The 25501-nt window shown below is 37.7% G+C and overlaps 1 protein-coding gene across 1 annotated transcript in view; it reads left to right on the top strand.

The window, feature by feature from the left end:
• Positions 1 to 24767, top strand: part of CLVS2 (clavesin 2) — a 59708-nt gene extending 34941 nt beyond the window's left edge. The window contains exons 3-5 of the mRNA XM_032683366.1: positions 7921 to 8031; positions 11024 to 11244; positions 16410 to 24767. Coding sequence (XP_032539257.1) covers positions 7921 to 8031; positions 11024 to 11244; positions 16410 to 16497 — 420 coding nt within the window. The 3' untranslated portion in view covers positions 16498 to 24767. The remainder of the gene's footprint in view (positions 1 to 7920; positions 8032 to 11023; positions 11245 to 16409) is intronic.
• Positions 24768 to 25501: the final 734 nt, after the last annotated feature.

Below are 25501 nucleotides of genomic sequence, written 5' to 3'. Positions count from 1 at the left end.
TACAGCTTCTTGCAAATTTTGACGGAAGCCAGTCCTGAATTGAAGATCCTTAGTCTGGCTCTGGTTCTTCTGGGAGATTGTCACTTGGGATGATATACTCGAATTACATGGAAGGCATAAGATTTGGTATTTATTTACCCTATTTGAGTTTAGATCTGCAAAATCTGTCTTGACATGTGACTGTAAAACCTGAGCCCTCCATGTAGGAATACTTTATAGTTCTCTTTCTTTGCCCTCCTGTGCAAATTTTGAAGAGGGACTAGAGAAGGAACAAGATGTTTATGTTTTTCCCTTGTGCATCATAGTAATTTCTTGATATCTCTCCCTGAATTACTTTTTAATTTAATCTCTACTGCTCCTCACTTTTATCTTATTTCTGTGGTTTCTGCCTTGTCACTGTTTCCTACAGTCCTTGTCTTTACCCTATCCTAGAGTTTCCCTTTCTTCCTTCTGCTATGGAGAAAATGTGAGGTAACACAAGAGATCACATTTAGGTTGAATAAAACAGAACAAATAACTGTAGCTCCCCTAAGGCAATTCTAGATAAGATGCTGTTTAGCCTACTCACATTTGCAAGTGGTCAGGCTGATAACTACTGATGTTCCTCTTTGAAACGACCTGAGGCCCATGGGGGGCTTTCTGTGTGATGAAAAGCATTATGACAGTAATCTTGTGGTCAGCAGTTGCGGCAGAGACCAAGGGCTGTTTGGGCATCAGGACAGTCTCACTGACTAAAAGAGGGTGACTTCAGGATGAGGGTGGTATAAGCTGAGATGCGAGTGTGGCATTTCAGCTCCTGCTATACTGTCCCTGGCTAAAGGCTTCTGCCTTGAGGAATTTGAGTGTGTAATCCTTTATGAACAGTAATTTTCCACATTATTTTTATTCCACCAGTTTATGAAAGTATTTATGCACAGCAGTTAGCAGTATAGTGTTTTTTTCAATTTGTCTGTAATCTTAATCTAATAAAACATTCACAAGCTGCCTGGAAAACAGACTCTTTTTTTTTTTTCCCTATGGGCATTTCTGTAGAAGAAATCACCTTCTGTTAATTGCCTATTGTAAAGAATGATTTTCATCACAGGATAGAAAACAGTATAGACGAATCTACTTCTGCCATCTTTCTTATTTTTATGGCTTTGCTGATTTGGAAAATAGCATCAAGCTGTGCAAAATTTTGGGGGTTTTCCCCCTTTTTAATACTTCACATTCCAAATGAAGTGTTACTTAGAATTAGAAAGAGACAGTGTTGATAGCTGAAAACAGAATTGTCCTTGGAAAACAGCATTTTTCATTTCCTCTTCAAAATTAAAGCCTTCATTTTTCAGTGTTCAAACTAAACAAATGAGCCAAGGACCAATGCCCAAAACTCCAAGTCCCTTTCAAAATGAGCAAAAATTGCTAAAATAATTTCACAATTTCTGATTAAACCTTTAAAAAAAATCAGATCAAAACCTATTGAAGTTAATTTGCAAAGTGATAAAATAATTTCAAATTAAAATGAGAGGTTTTATGCAAAATATTTTCTTTATCAAGCCCATCTAATTAAAAAATTGAGAGTGATATCAGCCCTTTAATCAAATAGTGGAAGCACAAAATCTCCATAGATTTTAAATTTTATCATATTTATATATAAATATGTAGACACATATGGTCAGATGGCTTTTAAATCCCACCTAATTAATTTAAACAATATATGATTTTTATGGGTAGCATATTGAAATGAAAGATGGAAGACTGAAATTAAAACAGATACTTTAGTAAAAAGAGCAATATCCTCACTGGATGGATATCATCCTTCTTCTCATCCCATTTAATTTAACATATTTCTATATGAGCTGTAAGAGAAAATGACTAACAGAAATGAAGAGGACTGCCAAAAGTCAAATTGCTTCACTGAAAGCTTCTTAGTAAAATGACAACATCCAGTTCTAGATAATTACATCTTATTTTGTAGGAATGTCAGTGAATGATGTTAATTTGCCTTTAGGTAGTGCACTTTTGGTTGAACACAGTAACAAAAATTTACTTGGGCACTTTTTGTTTGTCTTAGAAATGGTTCAACATTGTCTAATAAAAATGAAAAGCTCAGACTAGGAGAGAACAACATCATAGTCTTATAGATGGAAATCACTAGTGCAGCTGTTCCAGGGATCAAGCAGGATTTCACCACCATCGAAACCTTAGTTTTCTCTTTGGATCTGAACCTTAAAGAACCTTAGCAGAGACAGACAGAGGAAAAGTTTTCTGTTGTTAGACAACCTGAAGCTTAGATTCCTCATAATTTACTAATTGACTCAAAATGAGTTAAGGTTACTTATTGATCCCCAGCCGGGCTTGTTGAATGTTCGATGATTCAAAGCTGTCTACCACTTTCCAGTATAGCTGTGTTTGTGGTGAGCTTTCTGTCAGTTGTGTGGGTGTCAACATTGTTCTTTATTTTGAAAGGGTCTTTCCTCACCTGTTGTTTATTCTCCCTAGTGTGTTTATAGATAGCATCTGTCTTCCAGAGTTTGTTTTCATAAACAAAACAATTCAAATTCTTTTAAACTCCACAGATTCACTTTCCAGTCTCTTAATAATCCTATCCTCACCACTGGATAGGGTCCCAGTGATGTCTTAGGCACAGGTGATCAGTCTTGACACACAAGTTATTTTATTTTAAGACATTGCAATTACCCATGTCGTGGATGGATGCTGACAGGAAGTTTAGTATTAGGAATGACTTGTTCTTTCATATGTGCAGTGAAAGTTACAGCTTGGGAGCAAGACAGGTGTCCTTTCCTGATGTGGACAGCAGTGACTCTTGATTCCTCTTAGTACTCTTGGAATACTAAGGAAGTGAAATACTCCTTCTAATCAGTGCCTTTTCTTTCCGTGCTTTTCCGTATTAACGTGATAAAAACTAAGTTTAGTCATGCTGCATTTTGCAGCAGACATAATGCTTCAGTTTCTTTCTAATGGATCTTTCTATTATAAAGATACTATTTTATTTCATCATAATGACTTTTTTTTTCTCCATGAAGTGCTTGACTTTTTGGAATAGATGAAGGAGAAGTAATGTAGTATCTTAAGGAATAACTTTTAAGTCACATTTAAGATATTTGTACTTGCATTTTTTGTTATGAGGATACAGTTTCTGCAGTTTTGACTTTGCAACCCGTTGTCATCTACAGGTGCTGGGGCCTGAATTTGTCACAGCACTCAAGTGTAGCCTTAAGTAGAGTGTGTGAGTGTGTTCATTATATTTGTTTAGACTGTCCTTTGAAAGATGTCTCTAGGCTTTCAGCCAACCTCAAAAATAACCCCAGAGCATATATGCCCAGGCACTCTTGCAGTGTTAGTAAGTGGCAAGGTTGTTCCAGATGGTCTGTTTGGAGGGGATATGCAGCATTCTTGTAAGGCTCTGATGTGGCTGGGCTCCCAAGGCACAGCGGTCCCAGCAGTTTCTGAGACTACACTTCTAAGAACTGTGCAAACAAATTTGACTACTATACTGACTTCAGCTAGGAAAGCTGCTTCATTAAAAGTAGACTTTAGAAATTTAAATGTAGACATGATACTCAAGGAGTAGAGAATGCTGTGGGCTTTAAGAAGTAATTTAATTTTTCGCATTTGGTAAAGATGAAAAAGGTGGGTCATGTTTATTATCCCTATGATAACAGTTCTGAGACCACTAAGAAGACCTACAGTGGTTTTGGGTTGGAATTTGGCACTTTCATCTCTTAGGTACTGTTGAAAATGTCATATACTGGTTTTGCTGTTACTACATGTGCTGTAAGAGTTTCTACTGGCCACAGTGGAGTATGGGACCCTCTGTGAAACCCTGAGAGCTGGCTCAGGTGATGGCCAAGCCTAGCGCAGGATGCAATATTGTGCCCGGCAAGTAGGAACCTGGCTTCTTAGTATGTGCCAAGGCTGGTAGCAAGCAACAGCAGCTGGGTCCTTGGAGAGGAAGCAGGTTGTATAAATGGTTTGGCAGAGAGATAAAACTGCTGTACTGTGAGTCTGTAGAATCATATCATAAGAGATGGAAACCTGGTGAGGCAGTTTCCTTGGAATTGTTCTCCAGTGGTGGCCATGCACTGGTAGTCACCCAGTCACGCAGACAGTAGTGGAGGGTTCTACTTCTTTCTTGGCAGCTGTTAATTGTCACTTGTAAGCCTCATATCTCAAGAGCTGCGGTCCCTAATAGGACTAATGGTATGGCCATGTCCCGAACTGTGCTCATCAGAGACATAGGAAAGTTGTGTTCTGCTGCTTAAACAGAGGTTACAGTGAACACTAAGAAAAATCCACTCACTGTGTATATATAATTAGTTCTTTTTAGTGGATTGGTAATACCCCATCAGATTTATTGCTTTTCTAGTCAGAAGCACAGCTTACTTCATGGCTGATCTCCATTTCTTACTGTTTTCTGACAAGGGATTCCTTTTATTTAGAATTCATGTGATTCATGGGTTACAGGCTCTTCTGTTGAAATACAGTATGTCTGCAGAGGCAGTTGTGACTGCCACCATGCTTGTAACCTAATCTACATAAAACCCCACAAGAATCAATGATTTGAAAGAAATTCCTACCTGCTGTTGGTGTAGGATGGCCATCTGTCTGGCAAATCCCCATGTGGAAGTCAGATGCATCTGAGAAGAAACAGAAAACCTTCTGACACCTGTTTCTCCAGCAGATGTAGTTGCTTACTGTGCTTTTTTATTTTCTCACCAGGTGCTTTTGAGATTGACCTTTAGATCTACTTTCAACAGCTTTTGCATTCCAGTCCCAGCACAGTGTACAATGGAGGATCATTCTGACGAAATCACCCTTTCTTTTTTTTGGCACAAATTTTGGGGGTTCCTAATCACACTTTAGGAAGTTCTCCTGAATCTGGGCACCTCAGTTCAGTCACGGGAGCTGATAAATACCCAACTTCTTTAGTTCCAGAAAATGCCTTAAGAATTTCTGAAAAACACTCAAACTGGCTTTTAAAATCAAGTGACATGTTCTGTTTGAGGATCATTCCACATATATTCATGATCCCCCATGTAAATGGTTTCCAAGATGCAGGAAAAAAAAGTAGAAGTGTCAAAGTGGTCCTTTCTAAAGATAGTCCTTTTGTCTACTGGAAATTTTATATCTTTATAAAGATGCAGAGCATTCTGAGCCCACATTACAAATACAAATATCTTTGGCATTCTATTCTGAATCTGTGTATGTACATGTCTGCCTACTGAGATCTTCTTATTCACAAATTATCCTCAGTTTCTTTGTGACTCTCAGCTCTACTGAGACTTCTGTACCTCTAGTGTGTGCTCTTTTGTGCATGGTACACAGCATGGAGCAACAGACTTCCTTGCTGGAGCAGCAGCCATGATAATCCAAATAAACACAACCTTCTGTAGATGAATTGTATCTCCTGTAACTAAAGGTTAAGGTGTCACCTAGTGATTTATCCTTAATGGATTTGTTGGATCACTGTGATAGGGACATAATTTACTACGTTTTGTACATCATAGGTTGTGTTCTCAAAATGGTATTTGGGGATTTACAATACTGAACAGAATGAATTATGTGTCCAATTATCAACCATCCTGTTTGACAGTCACTGCTGACAGGAATTGGGCATTTAGCAAAAGGAGGCTTCTACAGCAGTCTTTCAATAGGATTATTTCAAGGCTGTTGTTAATCAAACATTTCTGGAGAAAAACTGCAACATAGACTGTTGATTGCATTGACTGTTGTGCTATGGCCAGCTAGATGTGAGTGGTGTGTGTTATAGTTGTTATCCTCCCTGTAAATTATTGTCAAGACATTGCCTCCTTGATGGAAAATCCAGCAAGTTATTGCAATTTGAAAGCAAGTGGCATCCTGATATAAAGAACCTCTGGGTTAGGTGTCCCTGTCAGTATGTGAAAGGAACCTTTGAGAGCAGGAAGTGACCTCTTCAGACTTCATTATTCCCACAGGTCTGAACACATTTGCAGAAGTAAAGAGGTTCTGCTAGTGTGCAGGCATGTGTACTTTTTCAAAGTATATTCTTATCTAGAAACATTTAATGAAAGATTTCCTGTTGGAATCTGAAACTCGGATATCAGCAGAAAAGGATTATGTAGCAGGCTGTGGACAGCAGGAGCTTGGAAACTCTTTACTCTAAGGAGCCTCATTACAAGACTTGTTAATATTTAGCTATGTTTGATTGTCCTGTCTCTTCAGCAAGATATGGAAAGACTTTGTGATGGTGTTGTCAGACCATGTAGAAACCCCTTTGTTCTCTTCCCCCCATGTGGTCCTAGCTAAGGGAAAATGTTAACTACTTGTGGAACTGTAGCAGAAAATTGTGTAATCCTCTAGTTAGCATAATCCATCCCCTAGTTAGCATAACCCATCCTCCTCATTAACATGTCCTGCCCCCAAGACCCTTAAATTGTGAAACGCATGTTCAATAAATATTCCAGTTTCTACCTCCAAATTGGGATTGATTAGTTATTGACCCCTACGATGTCCTTTCTGCAGGTTCTGCCTTCTTTATCTGACAGTTCTTGATTGGCTCTTTAGCTTGTAATATTTTTCTTGGCCATATTGTTGGTGTGTGCTGTTATGATCCTAAAACGGTATGCTTCAAATGGTGTTTTGCGGTTTGTATCTTGGCTGCTGGAGGCTTCTGTATGGCCTACTGTCTTGTCTCCAGAGAAGGCAAAATAGGTCTATTGGCACAAAGGGCCTCGTCTGACCATTTGATTGCCTCCTTTTGAGCCTCTGATCCCACTGACCTGAAGCTGCCCTTACTGCATCCACACAGGAGGAGGAGCAGTAAGAGGTGTGGCTCTTATTTTTTGTACCTGTATTGTCAAATGGGAGTTGCTGCTGCTGTGAGGAACCTGTTTTTGATCTAAGTGACTACCATGGCTGCCTATAGTGGGTCACCTGTTGAATTAGGGTTCAAATGAAAGCCATTAATTTAGTAAGTCTGTGTACCTAAGAGAAGGTTCCTCACTGAGAAGGTGCTGACATAGCCCATGAAAAGGAGACATGCATCAGCTTCTCCTGTTTACACTTCTTTTCTCCTTCTTCAGTGGTGTAGCTCCAGGCAACATAGGAGACGGCAGCAGCTTATTGCATTGTTTGTGCATATGATCAAGCAGGCAAAGACAAAATGAGGACACACGATGAATTTGGCAATAGCATTCCAGGACAGAGTGGCTGCCCTCCTTAAACTGCCAAACCTTCTCTGGCATATTCTCTTGACTTAGAAATTGAAAATGCATATCAGGGAGTTATCTGCTCCTTTTGATTTTCTGCAAGAAAAAAGAAAAATCATTGCTTCAATACAGATATGCTATCCTTATATTTAAGTTCCCAGAAGGCCCCTGACTATGTAACAAGAATTACTGTCATGGATATTGCATAACGTTTTATGCATAATGTTTAATGCAGTCTCAGTTTTATGAAATATGGATAATATTGGAGACATTTTGGATAGTAGTTTAGATTTACACTTTCTTTTAAGGTGGAAACAAGGGACGTTTTTAGTGCTTTTCAATGACATAGAAGAGTTGAGATTGTTACTATTAAAAATGAATAAAACCCATAGAAGTGGAAAAGAGAAAAATATATTGCATAGATGGATTATGGGCAAATCATAAATGTTAAAGCATTTCTGGAGGTTAGAAATGCTATACCTTTATTTGAATACCATAACTATCTCAGCACACTTCCTCACTGCTCTGTCCAGGGTGTTTTGCTTCTTGGCTGGAAGGCTGGAGCTCGGTTTAGAGGATACAGTTTTGAATAATCCTTCTTCTTGTTAAAGTGTTATTATTAAAATGAAAGCATTTGGAAAAAAACAAAAAGATACTTGATGTCGATGCATGTGCAACATATGTTAAGAGTCAGCTGACTTGTGTGTATTTGTTTTGTGATTTACAGGACAGCTTTCCAGCTCGATTTGGAGGAATACATTTCGTCAATCAGCCGTGGTATATCCATGCCCTCTACACAGTTATACGACCTTTTCTAAAGGAGAAGACACGAAAAAGGGTATTCCTCTATTTAATTGTCCATTTCCTGGCAGTTGTCGTCAGCAGACACATCATACTCTAACAATGTAGATGTACAGGAGATATCAGCTTGCTATTCTGTGTTGTAAAGAGTACCTTCAGCTGTTTTAGAAATTTATACAGCATTTTCCTTTAAGGACACAGTCACACAGTGCAGTTAAACGTATTTTAAAATGCAAGCACATGCTTTCTCCTGAGTTTTATATAAAATTATTGCCAACATTAGAGATTCTATTAAGATTGTATTCAATTCCATTATATTTAATTTCTGTTAAAATTATTTGTGTCTTTGTTTTAAAAAGAGATAGTGACTAGAGAATCCTTTCCTTGTGTGATTTCCTTGACATTAGCATGGGCTAAAGTACCCAGCTGGTATATAGTAGCTTGCAAATACTAATTTGGATGAAAGCAATAAAAGGGAATTTGTGTGCATGCGTCTGTGCATAAGCATGAGCAGTTTCTGAGACGTTGCTGAATTCGCAGCATTTGCCTCAGTGCAATTAAATTAGAGTTGGTGGTGATAGCATATGATATTATTTCTGTAACAGGAAATTTGTCATTCAGAAAAACCACAATCAACATCATGTACAAAGCCACTACAAAGAATATGATGTTTTTGGTTTTTTTTATGGAATCAGCTCTGTAAGCCGCTCTGTATTTTCTGTCCTCAAACACAATCTACAAGGCCACAATCATCCTTAATGTTTAGCTGTTTCTTATTAACAGATTATGCTTGAGAGGCCTCTGGTGTTCACAGGTTTTGAACTATAGATCACAAAGCCTTTTATGTAATATCTGTTATAAATATGCAAATGAAACCCCATTTTGAAGGATTCAGTTGCACTCTGTTGACTACAGCTTCAGCAAAGAACACTGTAGTGCCAAATATGTTTGAGGCCTTTTTAACTCAAGTGCTGTGTATGCATAACTAGGGAGTAAAGTGCAGCTTTTTGGGTGTGTTACAACATTAATATTAAGTGACAAGGCAGTTGGACATGGGTGCTTATCAGTTAGCATCTATATTTTTATTTAGACACCTGAATCAATGGCATATATTTTCAGAAGTGCTGATTTTTTACCACTGTTTTTTGTTAATACTGAATACCTATAAAAAGTAGTCAGATGATTAGATATTGATTTACAGTTCAAAATTTAGTGTCAAAATGTGAAAGTTATGACCAGCACATAAAATTTAAAATCAGCTTTAAAAAAAAATATTATTAGATCCAGAACAAATGATTGTGAAAAAAAAACCAAACCGAAGAGAATTGTCATTAGATTTTTTAAATCAGGCTCATTATTTATCTGTTGTCTTTATCTTGAATTATTTTGTATTTTCTTAACATCTGGTAGATTTGCAACTGATACTGTATTCAGATAAATGCTGTACTAGGCATGTATAAAAACAATTGCTAAGAGATGAAGCATTCAGCTGAAAAGACACCATAAAATAAATTACTTTCACCATTCATATATGTTCTTTCACAGAAAGATTGAATTCCTTTCTGAGATGGGAGAAAATTACTCGGTTTGCATGGTCATATTAATTTTCCTGTGTCCACAGCTGACTGGAAGATGGGCTGCACTAAGCAATACAAGACAAACATATATTTGGTCTTTGACTTTCTGCCTTTTGAATTTAACTCTTGATAAATTGTGCTAAGGATATAGCTGTCCAGAGAAGTCCCTGCAAAGTGAAGTGAAATGTGAATTGGTAGCGGTTGATGTCTTGTGTGCACATCCCTGCCTGCCCAATGGGGACCAAGAGGCAGGGGACAGCTGTTAGGAGGCAACATCCTACTTTCCCTTCTTGGCTGCTTCTGTTAGTCATTTAAAAAGGGTCCATCCAGCACTGCCTTTCCTGCTGTTCAGTTGTATGAACACTTTTTGCCAGGGCACTGATGAGTTCCAGCTGGGACTTTCTTAGGCATTGTCCAGGAAAAATTTGGGGATGGCATGGACCAGTGAGCAGAACAAATGAGGTGAGCTTATTCTGGACATGAAAGGAATTCAGCCATATGGATGTGAACTGTGCCATGGCACTTGCTCTTAGTCCCAAAGGGTGAATCTTGGTCTGACTTACGCATTAGTCCAGAAATAGTTGCTGTGAGCTGTCTGTGTAGCCGTACCCAAAAGCAGGCATTTCTTCCCAGTGGAAAGTCTGCAGGTTTCTAGTGTCTGTGGCAGAAGGCTGCTCAAATCCAGAAATACTCTGTTGCTAGTGCTTGTAGGTCACACATTCCAGATCTCTGAGGAGAAACAATAAACATAAACATAAGTATTCATATACATATATTTCATGTTGATATACAGGTATATAAATGTAAAGTACATATGAATATCAGTCTACCAAAACATTGACGGTAAATATCAAATAGTCCATCAGCTATTCCCTCATTGTTGTCACAGGAATTATTTTACTGTTATTACTTCATGTATTGTCAAATATAAATGACAGTTACTAGTATGACTAGATTAAGGAAGAAAATCTTTCCAGTAGTGTTATCATTACACTGCATGCTTTATCATATTTATAGAACTCATGGCTGCATGCTGAAAGTCAATATATATTCCTTGATGTATATGGTGAATATTGTTTTTATTAATTATTTATGTTCTAAATTATTCACTTGATTTAATTCACAGAATTAGGGAGAGCAAATTATAAGAGATAGGCAGTCTGTCTATCTAATCTGTCCATCTAGCTACTAGACATCAGTTCTTGCCCTCCTTAAGTCCCTTGCCCTGCAAACGTTTTAAGTCATTTATGCTTTAATCACTTTGAAGATTTATGAACATAGTATGGCCATGCTTAAGGCAGAGATGATATGTGCCTTCCTCCCCCACCTCTGTTGGCCCAACACAACCAGAATATTGAAACTGTACAGTATCCTCTAATAATGATGATGTCATTTGGGCTTGGATGATTTTTTGTGATACCCCTTTGTTTTTATCTGCATGTATACATACAGATATTCCTACATGGTAATAACCTCAACAGCCTGCATCAGCTAATACACCCTGAGATCCTGCCTTCAGAGTTTGGAGGAATGTTGCCCCCCTATGACATGGGGACATGGGCAAGAACACTACTTGACCATGAATACGATGATGACAGTGAATGCAATGCAGACTCCTACAACGCTCCTTCAAAGGATACAGAAAAGGACCTCTCTCCTAAATCCATGAAAAGGTGAGTTAAAGGTACTGTGGTCTTCTAGTTTTGCTATAAGGTTAACATTTGCCTTCCTCCTCTTTTATGAAGCTGCATGTTGTTCCCTCAGGCTATTATATACGAGGTCTGTTCTTTTTTTTCCCTTTTTTAAGAAGAACGGTGTTGATTAGAGACCATGGCCTTGATTATTACCCATGTGAGTTGTGAACTCAGTGCAGCTGATTATTTTGTGCTGCCATATAGATCGTATATGCAGTACTGAGTTTAGAATAAACTCAACCCCCTGTCCCAGCCTACAGTACTTATTAGAGAAACAGTGCTAGCTGGAGTGAGCCTTGGTGCGGAGGGTAAATTGAGGCCAGTTATCCATCTGGGCGGTGAAAATAGCTCTTATCTTCCTCCATCTCATAGCCCAGTGCCTTGTATCCACCAACCTGTAGGTGCCAGGACATTTACAGCATCTTAACTGCCAATCACAGTGACTGCACACAACATGAGAAAATGTACTGAGGAGAACCAGGACAAAAATCAGTGCCAATTGTTATACTCAAGTCTGGTAAACATTCTGGTGTTCTGGTATTCTTCTCTTTGAGAAGGTACAGTATAATTGCTTGCTGCGTTTTACCATTCAAGATAAAGTATAGGAAGAGGTTAGTTACCTCTCCAGTAACTATGGAAGCAGTGAGGTTATTCACTTTAGAGGGGTGAACCTGATCCAACCTTGCCAGAGCAGTAGAAGAGAAAAGGTGATATTACAATTGTGATAGAAAAGGTTGAGCAGGGAAGCAGAAGTCAAAGTGCAACTCATAAGGAGTAGGCCTAGCAATGGATCAGAAGAGAGCAAACAGGGCAGAAAACAATGTAGAAAGTCATTAAGTCAGAATATGCTACACTGGGAACCCAGTTTTAGGAGATGGCATGTGATGCAAAAGGGAAAGAAGTTCTGGAAGCAGATCAAACAGGATAAAACATTTTGAAATTCCTCAGCCAAGAAGATAATTTTGGATGGAAAATGTTGCATAGACTGGGAAGAACAGTGTGGTTTTAAAGGGGGATATTTTTGTGGAAACAGAGAGGAGATAACATGAGATTGCCATAGGAATAAAAAAAAGAAAAAAAAAACAGTGAAGTTTAAGGATTTTGTGTGGAAAAAACCTACGGTGCATTGAAAGTGGGAAGTAGCAAGAAACTGATAGGAATGAGCTAGGATAAGGAGAAGTTAAGAAAGGTTCTGAAGCTGTATGACAAAGATGTAATTAACACAATTAATGGAGAAAATGGGACAGAGGAAAAGAGCCAGGGGAAGGGGAAAGGTGAGCAATACACTTAAATATGATTTACTTGTAATACAAGAATTATGAGACAATAGAGAAGCTGTCTTTGACAGAAGGGTGGAATTAAAGAACTGAACTGCAGAAGTTTTACTGTTGTAAAATGAAGTCACAAGAGTAAATAACTTAATCCAAGGGTGCAACAAAAAAAAGAATATGAGAAGGTCTGTTGCAAGTTCCTTTGGAGAAGACCCTTTGGAGCAGAGTTTTTCAGATTATTCTGGGCAAGCACATTACTAAACAGAAAATCAGTGAGTTGACCAGATTCTCCATTCTTTCTGAAATAATTGTTATTCTCATTTAACTTGTGCTTGAAAAACCTTTCATAGAGAATTACACTTCAGTGTAACCTTCAAATTGACATTCTTTCAGTCTGGATGAGCTGACACAGTAGGTTACCTACTGCAGAAAAATAAGCATGTTGAAATCTGTATCTACATAATAGTAAGCTGAAATTTCTTCACCTTCTTTGCATTCTTTCTCAGTTAGCATGCCTCCAGCACCTGCTGCGTTGCGTATAAAAAATACTAAGTAGACTTACTGCACTAGTGCCAAGTAGTAAGATGGACAGAAAGTCCCAGAACTTTGGTGTATTAAATGCACAAATTGTGTAAAATACTAATAGAAAAATTAAGATAAAATAGATAAACTATTTCATTAAAATTAAATTTAACTTGAGTTCGGCACCTGATGTGTTGTCTCTCTCAGTTTGAAACCACAGATAGTGTGGTATGTTAGTGCAGAATAAGATTTTTAACGTATAAAAACCATGACAGCAAGTCAGTGAAAAGTGCTGAACTTAGAGCAAATTTCATAAGTGTCTGGCAGATCTCCAACAATCACCTTGTTTAATTTGGCTTGCCATTTTAAAATTAGTTTACTGCTCTGAAACAATGTTCTTCTTAAACCAAAATCCTACTGAGAATTCATTTCTTTCTTACTCATTTTTACCCCATAATATATTTTTTACCCCACTAACATTACTCCAGATCTTGAAGTTTTGGTGAATTGGATGACCTCACCTTGAAAGGAAAGTTGTTTGTGGGGAGTGTCACTGAAAACCAGGAAAAAAGCTCTCCAACCAATTTTCTAGATTAGAAAGCTGACATTACTTTATAAACAGTGCTGGGTGCGTGGGGATTGCTCCTCAAAGCATGCATCTGCAGCAACCTAAGAGACATGGGTATATTCATGCAACTAATATGTATTAGTCACATTTTTATTGCATATTCATTAAATTTCCTGAATAAATGCATATATGCTAATTATTTCTGTGGACTTATTTGGCTATGGTTTCAGATCTTCTAGTGAATCTTTTCTCCTTGAGATTATCTCAAGTATGTGGCCAGGTCATAATGTACTTTTATCATTCTTTGCTCTAACACACAATCCTTGTTCTCAAAACTAAGACATCTGCTAGTATATATTAATCAATGATATAGGTAAATAAGGAAGCAATAGCTGGCATAAGACTATTAGTCACAGATGTAGAGATCAAACACTGTTTACTAAAGTTAAAAGGATTTTCCAACATCTTCCCCCACTGCTGCATAAACTCCTTTCTTAAAAAATATAACTTGTTTGGTAACAGGAGGGTGGTGGAGATAAGGAGGAATGAATCCCATCTGTAGCACAGACCCCTGGGGAGAACATGTTGATATCAAGTGGCACCATTACAGCTGTTTCAGCAGTCAGGTTTAGCTTGTGGCTGTGCTCACTTGTGGCTGTCATGGCTGATGCACCCAGCTGGAAACTGCATCCTCGTCTCACCTAACCCTACAAGGCAAATGTCTCTGTTGATAAACTTTGCAGAGTATCTGTGGTTTGATTCCTCAACTCTGCAATGGGACTTTGTAGTACAACTCTGCCCTACTGTGTTTTCCTAGAATTTATTCAGTAATGTTTTTAAAGTTATTTGGGAGCTGTAGATAGAATAGGGGTACTATAGAATTACACAAATGTTTTTTTTCCTTTTACATACATTCATTTGTGAATTGCTGTGGAATGGAATGAAACTTCAGTAAGTTTCTATTTAAAACCGAATGAAAACTATTTCTCCTTCAAGGCATTTAGGCACCTGAGCTTACAAACCATAGATCAGGATTTGTGTAGTTCAATTTTCACACCTGCCGTGGTATTGGGGATTTTGGAGTCCCTGGGAATTTATGGCCAAAGCTCCCTTACTGGGAATTTGAGACCAGGTTTGCAGCCATTCCAGTTCCCCTTCAGTTTCCCGGATGAGAAGTGGAAACCCTGGCTGCTCAGTCATTGACAGTTGAGGAAAAGACTCAGTTTTATTACTTATATTCAGTTGGCAATCCTTTGAAATTAATATGCTTCCACAGCAATTTTTATCATGATGAACTGGATTTTCCATGAGAGCAGCTTCCCACCAGCAAATTTTCAATCGGCTTTGCATTGGCACGGTACATTGTGAAGATTTTAAAAAAACATTTTAAATTCAGTGGTTTCGTTTTCTGCCTGAGGAAGTCACTAGTGTTCAGGATGAGTGTTATTGTACAGTTTTAATTAAAATTTTTTAAATTACGCTTATCACAAGAGAGACTGTCATATTTTAAAACTAATTTTCTTGATTTTAGCATTAGTAGGAGAATGTGATAAATATTATTAGAAAATATCCTTGTTTTTAAACTTTTCACTTAGGCTTTAGATATTTTTTTCTTGTGTTTTTGTAAGCTTTCTTCAGTTTTTTTGAGAAAGTCAGATTGTCTCCTGCTATCAGCCTCATTCATTGGTTTAATTGATGATACCAGTTTATAAGAGTGGAGGATTGACTCCGTATGTTTATCTTAGGAGAGTTTAGAATTTATAAAGGTTTTTCTCTGCACTGTGGCTCTCCAAATGGGCAAATTTGTAGCAATGCTGCAGGCACAGTGTGCTTCCACTGATCAAAAATAGATGCCTGCATTGTAGAGCTGTATACATGCTCTTTAGCCATCTCAAATCTTCCTTACAGAAAGGGAGAGAAATGGGCATTTCCTGCATGAGATTCATCTCACTGAAGGAAACATTTGACAAGTTGCTTTTACTGTACCCCGGAAGTGATTCTGATTTTTGACAAACTGAGACATAGCTGATGTGAGACCCCCATCTTAACGCTTCAGACTTTGTTTTTAATGGAGCATTTTGACTTTGCTGGAGGCTGGGTTTTCTTCTTTGTCTGTTACATATGGCTGTTGCAGGGTACCAGTTATGCTTCTATGCTGGATCAGAGAACCTGGAGAAATTTTACAATTGTCACTGAATTTGCCCTTATCATCCTTCCCTGCCCTGTTTAGTTGAGTGGGTGAGTTTGACAAATTTGTCCAGTGCTCCAGAAATACTGCTAGCCATGGCAGTATTCCCTAGAGTTGACTTAGTATCTTGCACTGTTGAATTTAAGTGCTCTTCAGAAAAGGAGCAACTTGTGCTTCCAGCTAACACATCCCACTAGCTGCAGTGTGCCATTACCCAGCTGGGTGGCTTCTTTACCAGTCCGGTGCCATATAACCTTCTGGAGAGAGGCTCAGTACTTAAGTCAGTACAAAGAATAGCTTAGTTTGCTCTTCTGTGCTGAGGATGCACCCTGCTTCACAATTTCACTGAAGAAGACAAGATCCACTTTATTCCACCTTTTGCTTCTATATTCACAAATCAGCACGGAGCCCTTTAAATCCATGTTATCCCTCCATGAGCGTATTTCCTGACCATTTGCAGTGATTAGGTGCTTGGGTAATGCTATACCATTATTTTTAAGCCCTGACAGACATTAAAATAGACAAAAGAAAGCTGAGGTTTACCCTCATTTGTCGTGATCCAGAAATGTCAAATAAACATGTTGTCCCTCTGCAGGTCTCAGTCAGTTGTGGATCCTGGGGTGCTGAAACGCATGGATAAGAATGAGGAAGAAAACATGCAGCCTTTGCTTTCACTTGACTAACAGTTTTTGAGCATTGGACATGAACTGAGGTGGAAGGCACTGCCTCTCAGCAACAAGCAAACCATTGGGAGTGTAACAGCTGGAATCCTATTTACTTATGTTAATGTAGCATAATGGCAACAGGTTTTACTATTCTGCCTGAATTCTGGATGCCCTTGGTTGAAACAGAAGAGGAGAAAAAAAGAAAATAAAAGGAAATGAAAAAAAAAAAAAGAGGAAACTAATTTATTCTGTAAGTGCCAACTTGTTTGTAAATACAATATAATCCTCAAATTTGACCTTGTAAATTATGGCAAACAAGTGCTATGGAAATGAGTGACTATTAAATATGTCAGTGAAGTGCACCATAAAAAAAGAGAAGAAAACATGTGTTCTCTCTTACATACACACACACACACACAGAGAAATACATACTGGACAAAGAAAAATATCAAAGCCAATTAAATGTTGTCCTTCTAATAGGAAGCCAATGAGCACATTGACTACTGTTTTTTTTTTCTGCCATGCTCGTGTAACTGTGCAAAGATAAAGAGGGAATATAAGAACTTGGGAGATTCTGTTGAATGTTTCCTAACTCTAGGAATTGGTTTCCCAAATAATGTTGTGATTTAGGATTGTGATACAGCAAAAACCATGTAACATTGTGAAAAAGATAACAGATGAACTGGAACCAACGCTTTGACAGCTTTGTTGTTTAGCTGTATGGATCTCTGAGGTTTCTTCCTTGACTTTTCATTTACGCAAGTAACCTGGTTTGTTGCCGTAATCTGAGTGTTGTAATTTGGGACACATTGGAGTTACTTCTCTTGCATTTTGGGTGCATGTCAGCAATTTTTCCAGAACTCTGTTCTGCCTTAGAATGAGACATTAGTCCTCCAAATACAGTGTGATAACCAGTATCTGAAAGTAAAGCCTGGCAGCAGAGGTTAAAAGTCAATCACTGAATCCTGTATACTGGGAGACTGGATACATATATATATTTTTACCAATCTCTGACAAGCATACAAGGTGACATTGTTAGATAAGTATATTTCATTGAAGGTTTATACAAGAAATACCTATTCAATGTACTTAGATATATTATAGATTGTATATTGAGACAATGTCATTATTAATATAGTAAAACTCACCATAGAACAACAGCATCCCAATCCAAGCAAGGATTAATATGAATAAGTTGTAGTCAAACATCTCAGCCTATGTGTTTAGGACACCTTTGTTTTTGTTGTAGTGTAACTGTATATATTGAACATGTGCCATAATAGAGAAATACATTTTACCTCAAAAGGGCAACAGGTTTCACTAGGGATTGGGTAAATCAGCTGAAATGCATGGACTGTGTCATCTTTGTGTGCTGGTTAATGTGTATGTAGCCCATGGTAAGCTGAGGCAAGAATGTAGTTTCTTATTAGGACTTTACAGTCAGAGTGGGAAGACACACAGGGTGCCCAGCAAGACATCTGAATAGTTAGAGGTATTATAAGAGCATGTTCAAGCAGTGCAAGGATTAGTTAAGGAAACACTGACAGTGGAGGTGGTAGCTCACAGAAACCCTGCCTCCCAAGCACCGGAGTTTAAAGAATTTCTTCCATTACTTCAGTGATCACTGAAGTTTCAAAGTCACTGGTAGGTTACCTCTCCTTGCCCAGGATGATTAAAACTGTAAGATTTAGTAGGCTGATATGAGTTAAGAACAGACAGTGAAATCTTGACAGGGTGTCATCTAGAGTTTAGCTGTAACTCCTGTGGTGGCAGCTTTGCATTTCTCAGGGCTGAGACAGCCCTGACCCTTCCAGCATCACCCTTGATTAGCCCAGACAACACACAGATAAAGCTTTCCTACTTTGCAGTTCGTTAGCAACGCTGATAAATAGTGTATGCCCTAACATGCCATCACACTGCAGGAACTTGTCTGAACAAGTTATTGCCTTTCTGCTCTCCTAATTCTATTTTCATGATACCTGTTGTGAAATGCAAAGAGAAAAGATATGGAGCCTGAATGTCTTATCAGTCTGTCCTACAAGTTGTCAGTAGTAGAAAGTGTTGTAATACTACTTCTATGGTTTGAGAGACTTGAAAAAATGATCAATCCTTATATACTATTTTGTTCAGTCCTGTTTTTCTCATTCCTTGTAACATCATGCTGGATAAGTGAGATGCGTATCCAGGATTTGCAAAAGTGCCATATTTGAATGTATGTTGTATATGCCCACACTTCTGGTTAGTAGAATAGCATATTGTCATTGATCTGATTTTTAAATCCTTATCAGATAAAACTATAACATCAGTAGAAGTTTTATCCTTTTAAGGGCTTCAGGATTTAGTCAGTATTCCACATGTATGCAAACTGTGACTCAGTGGTGATCAATATCTTCATGAATCCTTTTAGAAACATGGGCTAGACTTTGGTGTGAGACAGCAGAATGCTGGTTTCAGAGTACAGCAGCTGTTTGGTCAGAAATTGCAATTCTGCTCCACTGTATGGAGCTTAAAATTTGGTTTGAAGCTTATAAATTTGTTTTCTTTGTGAATCCTTTATTTATGCACTTAAATGTAATTTATGTAATATTTTCACATGCCTGATTTCAACTTCAAGTTAATGAGTATTATTACATTCTTTCCAGAAAATAGAAGTAGGATATATTATAATTTTGTGTAACTGGGACTTCATCTTTCACCATGAACAAAATTTCTTTTCCAATGAGGTTCTCTCTGTTAAAGAGTTGGGCTACAGGTCTTCTTGGCCACAGCTTTTATTTCACTGAAGCAAATTCCGACAGTGGTAATTGCAGTTGTGACTTTGGATAAGAATATGAAAATAGGTAAGAAAAATAAATATACTTTACGCATTGTCAGTATTCTTTGAAGGCATTTCTCTTTTACACATCAGGGTACATAAAGGGTAGATTTTCTTGTAGAAAATCTTTATAGGTAGGTCAATTTTTATTAGATTAAATTTGGACTGAAAACTTTTTCCAATGTTTGTTATCATAGAAATTGCTGACTAATTTTTATAGCAGAATTGAAGTGCTAAAAATAGAATTCAAATGCTTGGGAGTATTCCTCTTAATTTCTTACCTTTGTTGTGTAGAATAAAACCTTTTTGTAATTATGCATGCTGATATGCATATAAAAAAATATCCTGCAATATGAGGAACTTAGTGGAAAAACTGGATATACTTGTCCAAGTAACTATGCCAAAAAAAAAAAGGAAGGGAGAAAAAAAAGTGTAAAAATTTATAGTTTTGGGCCTTTGATAAGATTTAAAAGTATTGCCTTACATGATGTCTTTTCCAAGAAACAAGTGTTAAAAAATATATGGAAAAGTTATGGAAACTTCCATGCCCAAAACTTTCCTCTTGTAAAGAGATGTCAATAGTCTCTTGGCTTTATAGAGACAGGTAATCAGACCCACTAAGCTCCAACAACTACACAGAGTCCCAATAGCTATTCATTGTAAAATAGTTTGAGATGTCTTTACAGAAATGTAAATTTACTGTATAGCGTATTTAAAAAGATGTTTTGCACTCTACAAACATGCTATGCCTAGTCACAAAAGATATTTGTAGAGAAATATGTAAATTGAACACATAATTAAAGAAAATAAGCATAAAAGGGACCTCAAGAGGTCATTGATCTGTGGAGGAGTAGATTCACTTTAATGTCACTCTCAAAGAATTGTTTTAGCTCAGTACCTTGCATGGAATGCTCTTTGTATTATTTAATCACAGTCACAGCAAAGCCTAAGCACATCACCTGACAGCATTGTAACCTGACAGTATTCACACCTTTTATTATTTTTCTGTTCTGTTTTGGAAATTAAAGTTTGTCAAAGATCATAAGAACTACCATTTAGAATTACTTGGAAAACACTTTGGAATAAGCTTTGATCATATCCCTGTTATTATATTGTTTCTGTTATTATTGATGTATGTATTTGTCAAACTTTTTGATAAAGTTATGTTTGAAAGAGGATACAAGAGAGGAAAAAAATCAATCAGGCTTCAGGATTTTTTTTAGAATATTAAAATGTGATTTTGGGGGGATGTTAATATTGGTTTTGATAATTTTTAATTGCCTATGGAGAAAGTTCTGCTGAGCTATCAACAACATTGGGTACCAGGACAAATTTGGAAGATAAATATCATTGTGAAAGACGAGCAAAGGAGCTGTACTGAAAGAACAATCAACTGACTGGCTGTATCAGGTCCTTCTAAAGGAAGGTATTTTGCAAGTAGCTTACAAGCATGGTGCTGAGAATAGTACTTTTGTCCACAAACTTCAAAGCACACTAAGAAATTGAGAAAATAATAGTCATCGCACTTTCTCAGGTAGCAAAACAGAAACACAGCAAATTAGAGACATTTCTCAATGGAAGACGTTCCCATTGTTTTTCTGTATGGCAAAGATGACACTTCCATCGCTCAGTCTGGTTTTAACTGCAGGAGAGAAAATAATGTGTCCCTATTTTGTGTAAGAATGTCTGGTTGTTGATTCATTCATGCTTAGATCGTTTAGAATGCTTTACCATGAGACCTTTGCAAACTGGGGATGATCTTCTTTCCTGTGGAGTAAAATCTGAATTAACATTTTGCTGAGGAAATGGCAAAAAGGGAGCATGTCCCCCACATGAAATGCCTTTCTTCTCTTTTTAATTGTTGGGGGGGAAAGTAATTTAGTCTGAAGACTACCCAAAGGAAATCGTGGCTCCTCGGTAAAGAATTCTGAACTTGGCCAGGGATGAAGCAGGATACTTGTTTCTCAACTATACAGGGAACATCAGCATTTTATTTAGATGCATGCTCAAGTGACCACAAATGAAAGTACAAGCCAGGTAGATAGGAATCCCACATCCTCTGTTGCCTTGTAACTTTGAATGATCCTGTGTCAAGGGTCTATATTTAGTAGATTGACTTGGACATTCCCTTCAGTCTGCATTTCAGCTTTCAGTTGTGTGGGAATTTTTTTCCTATCAGCTTTTGGGATCTTAATTGGTTTCCTTCATGTGGGTCTGTTGGCACAAAATGGCATTGACCCCTGTTGGATTACACAATTTGCGAAGTGATTTTGTTGTTAAGAAATAACAACTTGTGCAATACTGGGGCAGTGGTGAAGTTCAAACATGGGTCACAAGCTCCCAGTACTTTGTCACTCCTTCTCCAGTGTTTTGTGTGTGTGTAAACTGCTCTGATTGATGTGTGTTAGCTCTTGCATTATGTAAATTTAAAAAGAGAGAAAACAGAGAAGTTTCTGCAGTGATTTCAGAATCTGAATTGGTGGTATCACTGTGGAATCCAAGAGGAGGGGGAGCATTGCACATAGGCAAAATGAAGAGCTCTTCAAGGAAAAATGCTGGTAATTCCTTATGGTACACATGTTTTGTTAAAACATGGCTAAAATATTTTGTCTACAAGGGTCGGTAGTCAGCCAGAACTGTTCTTTCTGCATCAGTTAGCATCAGTTATTTACAGCGAATCTTCTCTATTGTAGGTGTGACAAAGCTTCCTTTTGGTGTTAGCAGAGAATTCACTTCCAGAGAATTGACATATCTGACAATTTGAAGCAGACAAATGGCAGGGGTTAATTAGGATTTGTGTTTGATATGGAAATGCTGCTGTGATTCCTTAAAGAGGTTGTCACATCATCAACAACACACAGCACTGCCTAAAGGCAGGCATCTCAAATCAGATCCCTTGGTTAATAAAGATTTAAGGGGAGAAAAAAGCAAGGGAAGAGACAATAGAGGATGATAAACCACAATAATTAAAATAAAAAAAACAGAAGCAGGCCAGCAGTGAAAAGGTGTATGAATGGGAAAGATAATGTGATAGAACTTGTATTAAGACTTCCAAGAAATTAATCAGTAGCCTATTGTGTGTCCACCCTCTACATTATGAGCAGAGTTTCTGTTTCTCACATGGTCTACCATGTATGGCCGTGATGGAGTTCCCTGAATCTTTAAAAAATGTTTGAGTTACTGTGTGAAATGGCAGGTGCTATAGCTGAGCTTATGAACATGGTTTAATGAATCAGTGCACACCACCAGAGCCTCACTTGGAGATGGACCCCAGGAGTATATGAAATGCTGTATCCTGCTTGGCTGAAGAAATCGTGGAGGGAGAGAAGGAAAGGAATCCCACAGCTGTAAGGAAAGGTGGCAGGCCTATGGAGAAAACAATATTGTGGAGTTGGAGTGAACTGGTTAACGATTTTAATGGTAAGGGAGGCTTTCACTTGCTCAGTAATATAACAGAGGACTTAGAAACCCCATGACACATCTGTCATCAGAAAAGGAGAGATAACATATTTCTCTCCCACACAAGCCCAGTTACGATATTTTTAAACCTGATGCATATGGTAGACCTGAACTGCCTCTACTGCTGCCGATTCCACAGTGACTGCCGGGATATGGGTATCATGTAGCATGCAGGAGCTGGAAAGCTAGTGTTCACCAGCCTGTCCATAGGAACAGAAGGGAGGGATATATTCTGCAAGTCCCTGCTGCAGAGAAAATTTTGTGGGAGAATTCAGCACTTGCTTGAATTAAAGCCTGTCTTGCCTTGACATCAGTATCAGCGCCTACTCTGTGTGGAAAGCTGTAAGTGGTGTGGGAATCTCCCCCACAAACCTCGGTGTCTCGTGCTCATTATGCAGCCTTCAAGCTATAGCTGGTGATCTGTGTCCTGTGTCTTTAAACAGTGCTGCTGGTGATGTTAATTGTAGCCATTAGTCACTCAGAGTGGAGATGATTTAAAGGAAACTGACAACTTTAAGCATTACACTTAATGCCTAAGAGTATTAAATTGGTGATTGTTACAAATAATGCCTAAGATTATGATAACTTCAAGGGTTTCAGGGTTTGGTTCAGATTTAGTGTATAATCACTCTTCCTTAAATATGATTTTCCCTGATGTTTATGTGCATCTTTGATGCATCAATAGCAGAAGGAATTAAATAGTAGAAAATGTGATTCTAAAACTACAAATATATTCAGAGAGGCACATATAGAATACCTGACATTATTTAAAAAATTGTTTGCAGTTAACTACTGTTCAACTTGAGAATAATGGCTCTTCTAAATCATTTGATTCTCTAGCTCTTTCACCCTGTGGACTGTTGTGTGAAATGTGTTCTACAAAACATTTCCAGCTCTTCATCCCTTCTCCTACCCTCAACAACATGCTGTCTGCTGTATGTACTTTATTCTAGGAATAACTGAAGAAATCTATAAAAAAACCCCAACACATTTATAATCTGCAGACTAGATCTTGAGGACCAGTATTTTAAATATTTCCCTTGTTCAGATCTCTGGTAACAACATGAAATGGAAAATGAGAGCAAAGGCCGATTCCATCATAGAGGACTATAGAGTCTGGTTAGGGATCTGCACAGGTGTAGGTAGAAAGTCCTCTGAGATAGCTCTTGTGATGTAAGATGTTACCTTGCCCGGACTGTTAGTTGTCACTCTTCAGGTAGATCCTACTGCCCCAAAATTTAAGCAATAGCAGATTATGGAAGTATGCCTGTCCCAATGAAGGCTGTGCACAAATCATGCTAACTCTGTTGATTCTACACTCATGCAAGTGCAAAAGCACTCACATAATCTATTAATACAACTCTGTTATGAGAATAATGATTAATAGATAGTCATGGCGACATTTAAAATTGCTAAATTGGCAATCTGTGCCTTAAGGCTCTTGTGATCTGTAGTACTTGCATAAAAGTAATGACTGAATAATTTTTTGGGTTTGTTTGTTTTGCATGCAACAATCTACTCTGGAGCCTTATGGAAAATACTATAGCACCAAATCAAAATTCAAAACTAAATAACAGGAGTAGTTTGCAAACAGTGCTTGTATCCTCAGGATAAAATTCATTTGTTTGTTTCTCAGTTTAGTACTGTTAGGACTCAGGGGGTCTGAGATTTGTAAAGCCAGGACAAGTTTATTAATCATGTTCTTTCTCTGTAAAGTTTCAATAACTACTATCTTTTCACAAATTGTTGTCAGTTTGAATTTTATTCTTGGACCTAGTGAAATGGTTACTTTTGGTCTGTTGTGTTCCAACCTAAAATCTGAAGATAAAGCAACTTTGTGAAACATGTCACTCTTTATATTGTGTATTTAAATATCAGTTCTCTGTGATCAATAGGCTGCTTTGGAGAGTACTACTACTTTAAATCATCATTGGTTATTGAGGAAGAATGACATCCTGTTAAATAAAATATGACCAAATGAAAATTAAAATACATATATATTTTTGTGTTTGTACATGGGAGTGTTTGTGTGGCTTCCTTGTGCTCATATATATATATGGAAGACATTTTACTTCGATGAACTGCACTTGATTTTTATCAAAGCATTGAAAGAAAAATAACTGAGTGGTATGTCAGCATGTAAGTCTGGTAGCCCTGAATAATGTCTCTTTTCACCCAGCAGTAAGTTTTAGAGAGCTAACATATTTCACATTTACAGTACTGTTGTGAACTTTCACTTCTTGGAAGTGATCTCTCAGGTGAAGGTCACGCAGATATGCAACACAAGAAAGGCTCATTTCCCCCTCAAAGATATTTCCTAATCACCTACCTCTTAACTTCTTCTTTACTGTGTTCTTTAGCATCATCTCATGTTTATTGACTTTTCTTTTGATGCCACATAAGGGAGAAGTGATATTAGCTCTACACAGAGATGTCCCTTTCTTCAAAAAACATTTCTGTTCTCAGGAGAGAATAACCAGAGTAGGACAGAACAGACTATGTGACATTGAAGAGGTATCTGCAGAATGACCATGTTTCGTTATAGATTTTGTTTTTTTCATGGGAGGGAGAGACCCAGTAAATGATAGTCATGTGTTAATGTGCTTCTTTAATGTCCTTTTTGTAGTATACCTTACTTTAGACACAAGGACACTTATTTACATCTTCTGTACGTTTTAGATATCTTTAGTTTACACAGATTAAGCTGCAGTAGCTTCCTGTTTCACACATAATCTCAGTGGTATATGC

This window comes from Chiroxiphia lanceolata, chromosome 3 (genome assembly GCF_009829145.1).
Source record: "Chiroxiphia lanceolata isolate bChiLan1 chromosome 3, bChiLan1.pri, whole genome shotgun sequence".
NCBI classification, from domain to species: domain Eukaryota; kingdom Metazoa; phylum Chordata; class Aves; order Passeriformes; family Pipridae; genus Chiroxiphia; species Chiroxiphia lanceolata.
Note: the sequence above shows the minus strand (reverse complement) of the source record. Positions and strands in the feature narration are given on the sequence as shown.